This window comes from Danio rerio, chromosome 2, assembly GCF_049306965.1.
Source record: "Danio rerio strain Tuebingen ecotype United States chromosome 2, GRCz12tu, whole genome shotgun sequence".
Lineage (NCBI taxonomy): Eukaryota > Metazoa > Chordata > Actinopteri > Cypriniformes > Danionidae > Danio > Danio rerio.
Window position 1 is genome coordinate 4312715 of NC_133177.1, and position 14289 is coordinate 4327003.

Below are 14289 nucleotides of genomic sequence, written 5' to 3' on the forward strand. Positions count from 1 at the left end.
AGCACACTGACTGAAGTGAATGGTCAGCTCTACAACATGACGTCCTGCACCACAGACTGCATTGAAAAGCCCATCCGGCGCTGTTTTGAAAGTCTCGGTAAATTCGTCGGTCTTCACCCGTGGTGGTTTGTCGTTTTACCTCTTGTGATGTCCGCAGGTCTCGGAGGAGGATTTTTCTTTCTGAACGAGCTGAAATCCGACGACATTGTGGAGCAGTTTACCCCGAAAAAAGGGCGCGCGAAAATGGAGAGGCGTTTCTTTCAGGAAACTTTCCCTCAGAGCGACTCTCAGTTTTCCGTTATTCGCATTAACACTGACGGGGTTTTTGCGTCCTTGATATTTTCCTCACAGTCAAACATACTCAGTGTTACAGCGCTCGACGAAATCATCCGTATTGACGTAAAAATTAAAAGATTCAGCGTAAGTTTGGACACAAATACATTTGCGTTCTCGGATATTTGCGCAGATGTGAACGGAACGTGTAACTCTAACGTAATTCTCGATGTTTTCGGTTACAACGCCAGTAATGTCAGTTTCGTCAACATGACGTATCCTAAATACTGCCGGTCTGAATTCAACTGTGTCCACTTGGGAAATGTCATAAGTGAAGTGGAAGTGGATCAGGATGGATTTGTCCAAAGTGCCAAAGCTGTGAGGCTTTTCTATTATCTGCAAGAAAACAATGACACACTGACAGATGCCTGGCTTCAGAAATTGATGGACGTGCTCTCTAATGTAACCACATCACAAACTGAAGTAAGTGTATGACAGCTAAACATTTGGACAGGTGTATATTTTTAGAAAGTGAGACTTGATTTGGTGTTAAGGTGAATAAATAAACTATCCATTGATGTGTTGGTTGTTGGGACACTATTTGACTGAGATAAAATCTGTAATTAGAGGGTTTTGATACATTTATTAACCGTAATTAGACTGATAATTCAACATCTTTGTCAACATTACAATGGTTCTTGTTTTTTCTCAGCAGTTATGTACACCAAAGTTTTACGTCACAACAAATATTGATAAAAAATGTAGCCTATTGCAGTTTTGTTTGTGTTTTTGTCTGTGTAACAAAGGTATATTGTGTAGATGTTGGTACTTTAAAACATAAGTGTATCAACATAAATTAAGGAAATACCATAGTTTAGCATTAATTGGAAATTTGATTTGACAATTTCCACTGCATTTTTTGTAAAAAATCTGACACCAGCTGTCTTTTTTACTGTAATAATTTTTACAGTGTATATTCAAATTATTTTAATATCTTTTTTTTTCACATTGACATTTTTTACTTAATTGAATTACACTCAGACAACTTTATTAGGTACACCTTACTAGTTGGACTAGTTGCCTTCAGAACTGTCTTAATCCTTCATGGCATAGATTCAACAGGGTTCTAGAAAAATTCCTTAAAGATTTTGCTCCATATTGACTTGATAGCATCACACAGTTGGCTGCAGATTTGTCGGCTGCACATGCATAATGCAAATCTTCCGTTCCACCACATCCTAAAGGTGCTCTATTTGATTGAGCTCTGGTGACTGCGGAGGCCATTTTTGCCATTGTCATATTCGAGAAACCAGTCTGAGATGATTCAGGCTTAATGGCATGGCATGTTATTCTGCTGAAAGTAAATATCCCCCACACCATAGCACCAACACCAGCTTGAATCGTTGAAACAAGGCAGGATGGATCCATGCTTTCATGTTGCTGATGCCAAATTCTGACCCGACCATCCGAATGTTGCAGCAGAAATACATACTGACCTCTGGCATCAACACGGCATTTGCGCCCACAGAACTGCCGCTCACTGGATATTTTCTCTTTTTCAGACCATTCTCAAATCCAAGTAGATCAGCAGTTTCTGAAAAACTCAGACCAGCCCGTCTGGCACCAACAACCATGCCACGTTCAAAGTCACTTAAATCAGTTTTCTTCCCCATTCTGATGCTCGGTTTGAACTGCAGAAGATCCTCTTGACCATGATGTCTACATGCCTAAATAGAAATTTGAGTTAGCGAGCAGTTGGACAGCTGTACCTAATAAAGTGGGCAGTAAGTGTAGATATGAACAACTTTTAATTCAGCACCAACCAAATTGTCAAATCTGGAATGATTAGATTTCATTAACTGCTAAATATTTGAGTGTGCAATCCTCACAAATAATTTTTGAATGGAATGAATACTAGTCAATGAAAGTCTTAATGATATGTTTTTGCAGGTATCTTATTTCACCTCCATGTCAAGACAGCAGGAGTTTGAGAAGAGCACCCGATCTGTCACTCAACTTTTCGCAGTTACTTATTTTCTTGCCATCTCATTTTCAATTATGTCTTGTCTGAGGTTTGTGTCATTCTTGTATTAATAAAAAAATGTATTTTAGAGCAAATTTTTAAGATTGTGGAAATTAATTGAAAAGCATCACGTTGGTTAAATTCTCTCCACAGGTTTGACAATGTGAGGAATAAGGCATGGCTTGCTTCTCTCGGAGTTTTTTCCACTGCACAGGCAGTGCTGTCCAGCTTCGGGTTGCTGTTACTCTTGAATGTGCCATTTGTTATTACAGCTGCATCTTCTCCATTCCTCATTCTTGGTAAGATTCTTCTTTTTTTATTTGTTTTGTTGACAAACTCAACCGTTGGGTTAGTTTAATTCAATTGAAATATTTTTGTTTAACACAAAAGTAGAATTTTTATATATTTGATCTAATGTTAGATGTGTATATTTGACACAATATTCGGTTAACACAACCCAGTCCTTTTTCAGAATGCGTTTTGTTGACAAAATCAACTGTTGGGTTAGTTTTTTCAATTCAATTGAAATATTTTTTGTTTAACCCAAAAGTTGGATTTATCCATATTTGACTCAATGTTAAATTTGTCCAAATTTGACCGAACAATTGGTTAATACAACCCAGTCTTTTTTTTTTTTTTTGTCTGACAAACCCAACTGTTGGGTGAGTTTTTTTCCTATTAAATTTTAATATTTTTGTGTTATACCCAACAGTTGAATTTGTCCATATTTGACCGAACAATTGGTTAATACAACCTAGCCGTTTTTTTTTTTTTTGTTGTTGTTGTTTTGTCAGACAAACCCACCTGTTGGGTGAGTTTTTTCCAATTAAATTTAAATATTTTTTGTGTTGTATCCAACAGCTGGATTGGGCCATATTTGACCCAATGTTAAATTTGTCCAAATTTGACCCAACAATTGGTTAATACAACCTATCCGTTTTTTTTGTTTGTTTTGTTTTGTCAGACAAACCCACATGTTGGGTGAGTTTTTTTCCAATTAAATTTAAATATTTTTTGCGTTGTACCCAACAGCTGGATTTGGTCATATTTGACCCAATATTAGATTTGTCCATATTTGACCCAACAATTGGTTAATACAACCTAGCCGTTTTTTTTTTTTGTTGTTTTTTTTTGTCAGACAAACCCACCTGTTGGGTGTGTTTTTTCCAATTAAATGTAAATATTTTTTTGCGTTGTACCCAACAGATGGATTTGGCCATATTTGACCCAATGTTAGATTTGTCCATAGTTGACAAATTGGTTAATACAACATAACCTTTTTTAGAATGTGTTTTTTCTGGCAAACCCAACTGTTGGGTTATTTTAATGACATTTTTATATTTTTTGTTTAACCTAACTGTTGGGTTTTTCCACATTTGATCCAATGTTAGATTTGACCCAACTTTTGGTTAATACTACCCAGCTTTTTAAAATTTGTTTTGTAGGACAAACTCAACTGCTGTGTTTGTTTTTTCCGTTAAATTTAAATATTTTTAGCTTAACCTAACAGTTGGATTTGTCCAGTTGGATTTTGGATTTGTTTGGTTTATACAACCCAGCCTTTTTATTTGTTTTGTCAGACAAATCCAACTATTTGTTTAGTTTATTCAATTTAATGTAAAAAATGTTTTGTTTGACCCAAAAAGTAGATTTGTCCATATTTGACCCAAAGTTTCTGTAGCACAACTCAGTTTCTTTTTAAGAATTTGTTTTTTCCGAAAACCCAACTCTACTCTACTGTGACCGCAGCTTAAGTGCTCACGCCCAAAAGTTACTATTACGGAGCCCAATCAACAACCACCACCCATCACCCCATCTCTTTTTTTAAAAACCAACATGTCCATTGGATCCAACACTGGGTTGGTACAACCCAGCGTTTTTAACTTTGCAAGTGTGGCATGTCATATTCCACACGTCTAACAGATCTTCATTCTTTTAGGAATCGGTATCGACGACATGTTCATCATGATCTCCAGCTGGCAGCGGACCAACATTCAAGACTCTGTGCCAAAGCGCATGTCCGACACCTACAGAGAAGCTGCCATTTCCATCACAATAACCACTCTGACCGACGTCCTGGCCTTCTACCTGAGCTTCAGCAACCCTTTCGGCTCCGTTCAGTCTTTCTGCCTCTACGCGGGCACAGCCGTCCTGCTCTGCTACTTCTATAACATCACTTTCTTCGGCGCCTGTTTGGCTCTGAATGGCAGAAGGGAGGGTGCTAACAAACACTGGTTGACTTGCATGAAGGTACCAGAGGAGATGCCACCTGGAGAGTCTAAAGCGTACACTCTCTGCTGTGTTGGAGGGTCATACAACCGTAACACAGGAACCGAAGAGGAACATCCAATGGCGTTGTTCTTTAGGAAGTGCTATGGCCCGTTTTTGACAACATCCTGGTGTAAAGCATTCGTAGTGTTGATCTACTTCACATACATCGGAGTTAGTGTTTACGGCTGCCTCCAACTGAAGGAGGGCATAGATCTCAAGAACCTAGCGCTTGATGATTCATACATCATCCAGTATTACGATGCAGAAAGCGCTTACTTTCATTATTACGGTCCGAATGTGATGCTGGCCATCAATGGGACGTTTCCATATTGGGAGGAGAGCGAACGCAATCAACTCGAGACTTGCATCAAACGATTTCTGGAGCTCGATTTTGTCAACTCGTCAACATCTTGGCTTCATGCTTTCGAAAGGTATGGTGTTGGTAGAAACATCAGCTCAGAAGCTTCATTTAAAACACATCTGCATGAGTTTCTCGAGCACAATCCAATGCTCAAACAGGATGTTAACATAACCGATAATAACATAACAGCATCTCGCCTGTTCCTCCAGACGATTGTTCAGAATGCAACAGAGAAGACTGTAGTGAACTCTTTAAGGAAGACAGCAGAGATATGTCCATACCAATTGCTGGTCTACCATCCTGCGTTCATCTACCATGATCAATACACAGTAATTGGGCAGGTCACTCTTCAGACGATCGCGGTATCAACCGCAGTCATGCTCTTCATCGCTCTTATGCTGATTCCTCATCCTCTTTGTGCTCTATGGGTGGCTTTTGCCATCGCTTCTGTCATTTTGGGAGTCACCGGCTTCATGGCTCTCCTAAACATACGCCTGGATTCCATCTCCATGATTAATCTGGTCATTAGCATCGGCTTCTCGGTGGACTTTTCAGCCCATATCTCCTACACGTTTGTGTCCAGCACTAAGTCTGATGTCAATGGGAGGATTGTGGAGGCACTGGCACACCTAGGTTACCCTATACTACAGGGGGCGCTGTCTACAGTTGTGGGGGTGGTGGTGCTTTCAGCTTCCAGCAGCTACATCTTCAGGACACTCTTCACCATTGTGCTTCTAGTCATTACTTTAGGGCTGCTTCATGGGATTGCTTTTATCCCAGTGTTTCTGACTTTCTGTGGATTTTGCCACAAGATATTGAAGCACTGAATTTGACTATCAAGCCTTTTTCTTCGACTATCGTCTCTGGTTTACAATTTTGATAATTAAAAGAAGACAAATGGGCCTTATTATACTGTAAAGATGCATCGACAGACTGAGGATCCATTTGCAGCTTTATTAAATCACAATAGGATGATCGTACAGGCAGGGTCAGGAAGGAGAAATTTAACTTAGAGTTCGTGAACAGGCGATTGATGGAGGTGGTATACAGCAGAGAGAGTGATCCATTACACAGAGCAGAAAGTCACAGAAGGCAGGCGGCATCAACAATCACAGAAACGGGGAAACTGTCCACGGTCAAAACACAGAATCAGGTCAGAATATAGGGAATAGGGGCAAAAACAAGACTTCGCAATGAGTAGCAGCGGAGATGGAGTGTAAATAGTCATTGGGAAAACTTTCAGGTGCCAGGGCAATCAGACGGGAGGAATGCTGGGAGATGTAGTGAAACTGAATTAGTAGTCCGGTGACTGTGACCTCTGGTGGCGATCGGGGGGGAACCACAGAGGTCGGAGGTGTTACACATACATCTGGCGCAAGATGTGTATGGTGCAATTTGTTGCTATTTTCAGACCAGCTCAATCTTAATTCTCACGTTTTCTGCCACGTTGTTTAAATAGCAAATCCATTAGCGCTGCTTTGCGGAATCATGGGTGTGCCGGTCTATAAAGGAGGTGTGTGTTAAGGCGCATTGTTGGCGTGTTGCTTTTTTGAGGAACTGAAGTAGACCGCACAATTGACAAACTAAAAGCTGCTCTAAAGTCCAGCCCAAAGCGCATTAGTTATGTGCCTATGCAGGTCCAAACAATTACACATTGCTTAATACACTCAGGATATACAGCAACACACAAATATAGTTACATATGAAAACAGATTAAAGGATTAAAAATGTTACAAAAACAACATGAAAAAAAAGTTAATTCATGCCAATTTTCATTTGAATAATGTAATTATTATTAGCAGTATTATTTACTATATGCACATTTTTATTTGTTTTAATAAAAACAAGTTTAGATTTGTCTACCTGTCGGGTTTGCATCATCATATGGGGCATAAGAATTGGATGTGTTTTTGTATATACATTGCTCAGCATATTTAAGCACACTCCTCACAAATCTATCTTTTAAATTCATATTCATAATAGGAAGCTATACAACATTATATTTATGCATATACATTAGATTAGTCAGTACTGAAACCAAATCTGGGGGCTATCTAACAAAAAAAACTTACAATAATCGTCCGAAAACTAGTACAGTCAAATTTATGGTATATTCTAGAAATATATAAATATAGAAAAATATTCTAAAAATAAAGAGGCGAAAATATTAAAACTAGTTGAAATTTTGTAAGTTGAATATTATTTTTGCAATATTTTGCTTAAATTTAATCATATTATCTTTCAATTTCTAATTATGTTTGATGAATAAAATATTAATAATATTATATATCTGTTGAAGAAATCTAATTCATTAATTTTCTTTTCGGCTTAGTCTCTTTATTAATCTGGGATCGCCACAACGGAATGATCCGCCAACTTATCCAGCATATGTTTTACGCAGCGGATGGCCTTCCAGCTGCAACCCATCTCTAGGAAAGTTTAATAAATCTTTTTTTGTTTAAATGCACCAAAATACATTGCCTATAATCACTGAGAAATGGATTTAATTTTTAAAATGGGCTGTACTCAATTATGCTAAGTACTCTAACTTCATTTTTATCGTTCATTTATTAGTTTGCAGGAAATTAGAATTGAATTTAGAAACCGTTCTGAAACAAATCTTTGCGCTTAAAGGAAATTAAATATGTGGGCTAATGGATGACTTCAGTTGATTGCATACAACACCGTTTCCTTATCCACGAAAGTAAAGGAGTAAAGAGTAAAAGTAAAGTAAATAGAAAGTAAAAAGGCTGAATGGAGAAGGCTCATTCTTTATCCTCGTGCTGCAGATGCTCTGTTTAACTGTTTTCTCGCTAGTGAATCGTTCAGTTTTTCACTTATGAAATCCACCATGTAAAATGCAAATGTGCCATGGCATGAAGCAAGACTCTTAAAGGGGATGGGAGATGAGACTCTGATTGGTTTAGTGCAGGTTATGCTCAAACACATAATTCATTAAGAGAATAAACACAACCCTTTTAGACCATGCGCCATGGCGCAGAGCATATTTTTCATCCTTAAAATAGCTAAATTGGATCCAGACATGAACTTAATGCTTTTGCACCATGCGCTTTAGACTGCGCCTAGACCGTCAAATTAGAGCCCTATGTCTTGGAAAGTAGTTTAAAATCGGAACTTGCTGAGATGTTTATTTCAGTATGTTGATGTACTTCCAACTGAAATGGAATATTAAGTAGGGGCGGGGCTCTTTTTGTGCATTATTCCCTGATACTGTAGCTAACTAACAGTCAGGGGGGTGTGGTCAAGAACATTGATGTACAGAAAGTAGTATTTCTTTAGTTGTATAAGATGCTAATATTATTGTGATGCAGGGGTCGCTACAGAACATGAAATAACAAGTTTTTGTGTAGGGATGTTTCTTTTATTCAGTTCAGCTCCCAGTCATTAATAAATGTGCGACAGCATCAAACAAACAAAACAAGAAGTCATTTTCAATTACAACCCAGGCAGAGCTCAAGACTAAAATCAATCTTTACACTTATATACAACATCCTCGCTTTCGAATTTATTGATTATAAATATATACGGTATATACACAACTAAAACGAGCTTGGGTAAAAGGCAAACATAACAATGAGGCAAGGTAAATGTAGAGATGTAAAGCTACTGTACATGAATAAATAATGTAGAATAAAGCTGAGTGAACCCAACGTAATCACTGAGAAATGAATGAAATACGGCTCCCTTTTTCGTCTTATGATTGGTGTATATATTTAAACTGATGTATAGAACATGATGATCCAGACTGGATTAAAATAGTCCTGTGATGGATAAAAAATGTTATTAACTACTCTCTCATTTCATTCAAAACACACCGAGGTCTTTGTTTATTTTCAGAATACAAATTAAAATGGATTTTAGATGAAATCCTGGAGCTCTCTCATCCTCCATAATCAGGAACGGTCCACAGATATTAAAATTCAGTAAAGGAACCAAAAATATTGGTGAAATAAGTCATTTTTACAGTGTTCTAGTCACACGAATGCGGTGTTGCATGGAATGTTTTGACTATTTTTGGGTACTTTTCTTTGAGCATCATCTCGGGACGCTTGTTGTCTATGGAGGATGAGAGCTCCAGGATTTCATCTAAAATATCTTAACTTGTTTTCTTAAGATGAACGAAGGTCTCAGTGGTTTGACACGACGCAAGGGTGATTAATTAATAACAGAATTTTACACTTTTGCATGAACTACTCCTTTAAAGAAATAAACCAATCAACAAAAACTTGACCCAACCCAGCAAACAATTTTGTGTTTAATAGACGTCTAATAGACATTTAAACGTAGACAGCTTGACTAAAACAAGGCTAAACTTGGGCTGTCGGTATAAATCTAATAGACATCTCTGAATAGCCCAAAACTAGACTAGTCATCAGTTAGACGGACTTAATATGTGTAGTCATTCATTTCCGTCTATTTGACGACTAGTCTAGTTTTGGCCTATTCTTATACATCTATTCGATTTTCACGACAGCCCAAATTTTGCCTTGTTTTGGCCAAGACGACTATGTTTACACGTCTATTAGACATTTTTTAGAAACAAAAAATGCTTCACGGGAAGGATTATCGATATATGTATATCTGTTAATGTTTCGTTTTTTTAAACCCAGATTTTTTTAAAGCGTTGACATTTTCCAACTAAAGGTATTCTCAAGCAGCATTGTTCGGGAGCAGAGAATATGATATTATATCACGTAACACACAAATAAAGCTAAACGTTCCACTAACAAAGTGCTTCGAAAACATTCCAGTCTCTCTTAGTGAGAAACTCGTTGCATTTCTCATAGGTCAAACTTAGTTCGGCTCAAACAGGGCGACTTTATAGTGAACTTGACAGCTTACGGATTTATTTTCAACATCAGCTTCTGCACCACTACAAATAAGGCAGCACCTATATAGTCAACGCAATGGTACAGAAGAAAAACAACTTTGAAATATGTAATAAACGAGTCAAATTGTCACGGATCGAGTTTGTAATGCCTTCCTTAGAGACTCACTTCAGAGATCTGGCTCAGAAAACAAACGTTACCAATGGGGAGTGTAGGTCTACCAAGCTCTCGGTTGCATATGTACATTCATGTGTTTCAGGGTTCGGCTGCATCTTCATCTGCTGTTTATAGCCTTTCCCTCCAAGACCAGCTGAATCTCTTTGGCATCCAATGTCTCGTAGCGCAGTAAAGCCTCCGCCAGGTTTCTGTGCTCTTTAGCGCGGGACTTCAGGAGAGCTTTAGCACGCTCGTAGGAATCCTATGCAAACAAATAAGCAAGTCAGAAACTGATAATAATAAATAGGTAGTCAGTATAAAAAGTGCTTTTGTTAAATAATGCGGGAAATGGAAGTTGCTGGGACTTTTGTTTGTTGATGTCCTTCAAACTGAAACAAAATATCAAGTAGGGGGTGTGGCTTTTTATTTGCACATCATTTACTCATAGCAAACTAAAGGCAAAGAGCACAGAATCACCAAGAGGCGACACTCTAGTGCAATTTGGGAAACAGCCACTAGAGGGCGCGGCAGCCATTTTGGAATGAAAACTTTAATAGAACAACAGCATATTATAACCTGTAAAATAAACTATTACAAGTGCTGATGATTGTGATAGTAAGTGCTGTATTGTCGTCTTTCAGGTTGTATCTCAGCTTTAAAACACTTTTTTAAATAAATAAATAAAATACAAAGCGGCTGATTGCCATCGAGACAGTAATAAGATCCGATGGATGGCCGATCGGTTTTACTCCAAAATGGCGGAATCCGGGGCTGTTGCCGGGCGCTGCTGTTGCAATGGAACGTTCTATTGAGTGTCGCCTCCTGGTCATTCTAAGCTCTTTGCTAACGGTTAGAGAGGATATTAATATACAGTTGCTATGGAAGCGCTCTGGTTGATGTCAACAGAAGGACTGACACTCCAAACGCGGAGGCCAATGGTCAGATTTTGATTGAAGATTACCAAACAAACTTTGTTTTAGCAGAGTAACTTGCAGAGATTCATTTACACTTTAAGAACAATAACGTGGGCTAGCAAAATAAATATTGTACATTTTGATTTTATTAGAAAGATCAGGAAAATACTAGCTTACCCTCAGAAGTATCCGAACTTCATGTTCAATGGCTGCCTGAGTTTCTGGGCTCTGCTTGGTGAGGTCGCTGTATGTCATCACACCCAACTATTACGAAAGCAAACAATGACAACTTTTATTATGTACTTGTGTTATGTTATTAAAGGCATTCTTTCCCCAAGTGTATAAACAAAGGAAAGGGTTAACATACTGTAATACTCAAATAAAAGTGCATAAATCATCAAGATTATGCCTACTTTGAAAACAATAAACTAAAGTAGTCAATCTGATTGTGTTATCACTGGGTTTCCTCGGGGTGTTAAAGTCTTACATTTAAAAAACAAACATTCAACTCTTAAAAAAGTCTTAAATACACAGAAATATTGTGTTGTAGATCTTAAAGCATTTTAAACAGGTCTTTATTTTCCTATGTTCATGTAAAGCTGCCCAATCAGTCTGACACCCATACAATTACTAAAAATACATCTCGATTGAAGTTGACCAATATGGATTAATTATCTTTCTTACAATAACATCTGTTTTAATGGGTTTTTTAAATGTTTTAACTGGGTCATTAGAAAAAATCTTTAGTGTTTAGCCTTGTGTAGGTCTGAAATTTCATTCATAATGTTCTTAAAGTCTTAAAATTGACTTGATGAAACCTGTAGAAACCCTGTATCAGATGTTACAGTATACAATTCGACACTCCAGTATACTTCTTTTGGATTCTTTTTGAGAGTTTTCTGTAAAACTGCTCATATACATCACAATACCCTTGACGGAGAGTCAAACTGACTATCAGCATCATTTTCTAAATGAACAGCATAAACGGAAAGCTCACAAAAAGAAAAACGACAAACCTTTTCACTCATGCCAAATCTGGTCACCATCATTTTAGCTATTTTTGTAGCGCTGTCAAAGTCACTTGATGCTCCTATGGAAAAAAATAAATAAAATAAAAATAAACATGTAACATATTAATCGAACAGGAATAAGCATAATTTGAGCTTAAATATTATTCATGCAGTGTTCTTTTAATACATATTTGCATAATATGAATGTATATTACAGTAAACATTCCATGAACATACAGCTGGGTTAACATGATCATATATAAAAAAAAAAGTATAAAATAAGAATTAATAAACAAACTGAATTAGACCTGGTGTCCGTTCTTCGTACCTCGCTTAAATGATCTAAGAAGATTTGGCAGATCCTGGATCTTTTAATCTTGATAACTGATCTCTGGCTAATTTGGTTCTTCAAACAAGTTCCCGAATCAGATTAGAATGTCTGGATGAACTGATCTGAGATCGCTGCGTGTGTTGTGAAGGACAGATCTATCGATCCTCGAAATCATGATTACGGCACAGCAGCGTAATGACATAATCTGATTAATATTCAATTATCCATGTAAGCAAAATTACAGAAAATTTGCAGTAAACCGTTTGTTAAATATTATACGCAATAACTTTACACCTTGTTGTGGGCTGCATGCTTGGCCTTTTCATGTGTCAAGAGCAATTTATTTAGTTTCAGTTAGAGCGGATTTTCCTAGTAGTAGTATAGTAGCCGGTATTTTCATCGGTGTAAAGAATAACTGGATGTTTACAAAAGCATTTTGATATTGGTAAAGGCGTCTGCAACTTTTATGAAGCATCAAATCGCCGCCATATAAACTGTCAAAACATGTTGATGACTGCATAAATGTAATATTGCTTTTCCAAAAAAAAGTCACATATTGTGCATTTCTATTACCATACACAAATTGTACTAAAGTGATCTAAAAAGTTAATCTTTGCACCACCAGGTGGCAGTCTTTGTACTTTCATTTCGGGGGTGCAGATTGCATAAGTTTTATTAAAATATATAACTTTATTTATTTTATTAACTATTACTTATATATAGTTTAAAAATAGTTACTATTTTCCCAAGTTTATATAATTACTACTGTAAGAAAATATCAGAATTCAGAACATACTTTCTGTATTATCTTTGCTTGAACTGAGCCGATCTAATCCTGTTTATATGAATTGAGCCTGCTCCCGATCAGGTTTGACCTAGCAGAACTGTTGCTATGACAACAACTCTCGGATCAGCTTTGAAGAACGAAACGATCCTGGATCGTGTCAAATCGTCAATTACCAAATCCAGCTAACCGAGTAATCCACGTATGAAGAACGGACCCCTGGGGTTCGTTCTTCGTACCTCGCTTAAATGATCTATGAAGATTTGGCAGATCCTGGATTATGCACAATTATGCACACAATGTGTATACTTCATGAGTAAGCACGTTGTCAGATCTTGCTTAAATGATTATAACCCTTTTCACAGACAAACGTGGTGTATTTCATAAACTGATCAGGGCTGTTCTGCTACTACTAATGTGCATTTCGGCATTTGAGTCCATCTTTATTTTGAAATTGCGGCAACAGCTGGAGGTTTGTAGTATAAAGCATGCTACTGCAATGTTTACAGTGCTGATCCTATACTTCCGGGTTTCTTCCCACCGCAGCCTCGCTTTCATGTTTTAAAATGGCTGCCGCATGAAATAAACATATAGCCTTAGACAGCAGCGCTAACAGTTCTGCAACATACCTGTGGTGATATTTTCATTGCCAAAAATGAGCTCCTCTGCAACTCGACCGCCCATACTGACATCCATCTGAGCCAGAAGCTGAGCACGGGTTTCACTCCAGCGGTCATTCTCTGGAAGCATGGACACCTGCGAAGAATTGAGATTAAGTTGAGACACTTCAATTAAAGGGGACCTATTAAACTACAAGGCTTTGATGTCCCTAGACTGTATGTGAAGTTTCAGCTCAAAATACCCCATAGAAAACTCTTTGAAACTGACCATTTTAGGCTTTAATCCTAATTGTGCATTTTGATGACTGTCACTGAGGGCGGAGCTATGAAAGCCTGTGTGTCAGCATAGTGGCAGATTCAAAACAGGACTAGTTTCACTCTCTGTGGAAAAAACTCCACATTTATAATCCTCTTAGTCGCTGACATTATCTTCAGGTGAAAACTTTAAAGGGCACCTAGGTTACCCCTTTTTTCAGATTTAATACAAGTCTTTTGCGTCTCTAGAATGTATATAAAGTTTCAGCTCAAAACACCAATCAGATTTTTCTTTATACCTTTTACAAGATGCTGTTTTTTACACATTTCCAGCAGGGGGTGGTTTTGTCGCACTGCGCCTTTAAGGCGAGTTCTGCCTGCCTACTGTTTCTACGTGCCTTCCCACGTGCTTTAATCTCCTCCCTCGGCTGCGTCAGACAA

The 14289-nt window shown here is 37.7% G+C and overlaps 2 protein-coding genes and 1 long non-coding RNA gene across 6 annotated transcripts in view; 1 reads left to right on the forward strand and 2 right to left on the reverse strand.

Annotated features, from left to right (window-relative positions):
* On the forward strand, window positions 1-8669 carry ptchd3b (patched domain containing 3b). The gene is made up of 4 exons (XM_002667244.8): window positions 1-756; window positions 2224-2345; window positions 2450-2595; window positions 4236-8669. The coding sequence occupies exons 1-4, from the start codon at window positions 37-39 to the stop codon at window positions 5753-5755; spliced, it is 2508 nt and encodes an 835-aa protein (XP_002667290.6). The 5' UTR covers window positions 1-36; the 3' UTR covers window positions 5756-8669.
* Window positions 3055-3335, reverse strand: LOC141377732 (uncharacterized). The gene is made up of 2 exons (XR_012390318.1): window positions 3271-3335; window positions 3055-3100 (listed from the first exon to the last, which is right to left on the reverse strand). It is a non-coding gene; the product is annotated as an uncharacterized lncRNA (long non-coding RNA).
* Window positions 8289-14289, reverse strand: part of yme1l1b (YME1-like 1b) — a 26236-nt gene continuing 20235 nt past the window's right edge. For 2 of the 4 annotated variants that reach the window (XM_073917708.1, NM_001331068.1), the window contains exons 15-18: window positions 13603-13729; window positions 11865-11938; window positions 11026-11112; window positions 8289-10196 (exon numbers count right to left, since the gene is read on the reverse strand). In XM_073917708.1, the coding sequence (XP_073773809.1) occupies window positions 10053-10196; window positions 11026-11112; window positions 11865-11938; window positions 13603-13729 (432 nt within the window). In that variant the 3' untranslated portion in view covers window positions 8289-10052. The remainder of the gene's footprint in view (window positions 10197-11025; window positions 11113-11864; window positions 11939-13602; window positions 13730-14289) is intronic. The other 2 variants (XR_012387634.1, XR_012387633.1) reach the window with 2 other exon arrangements.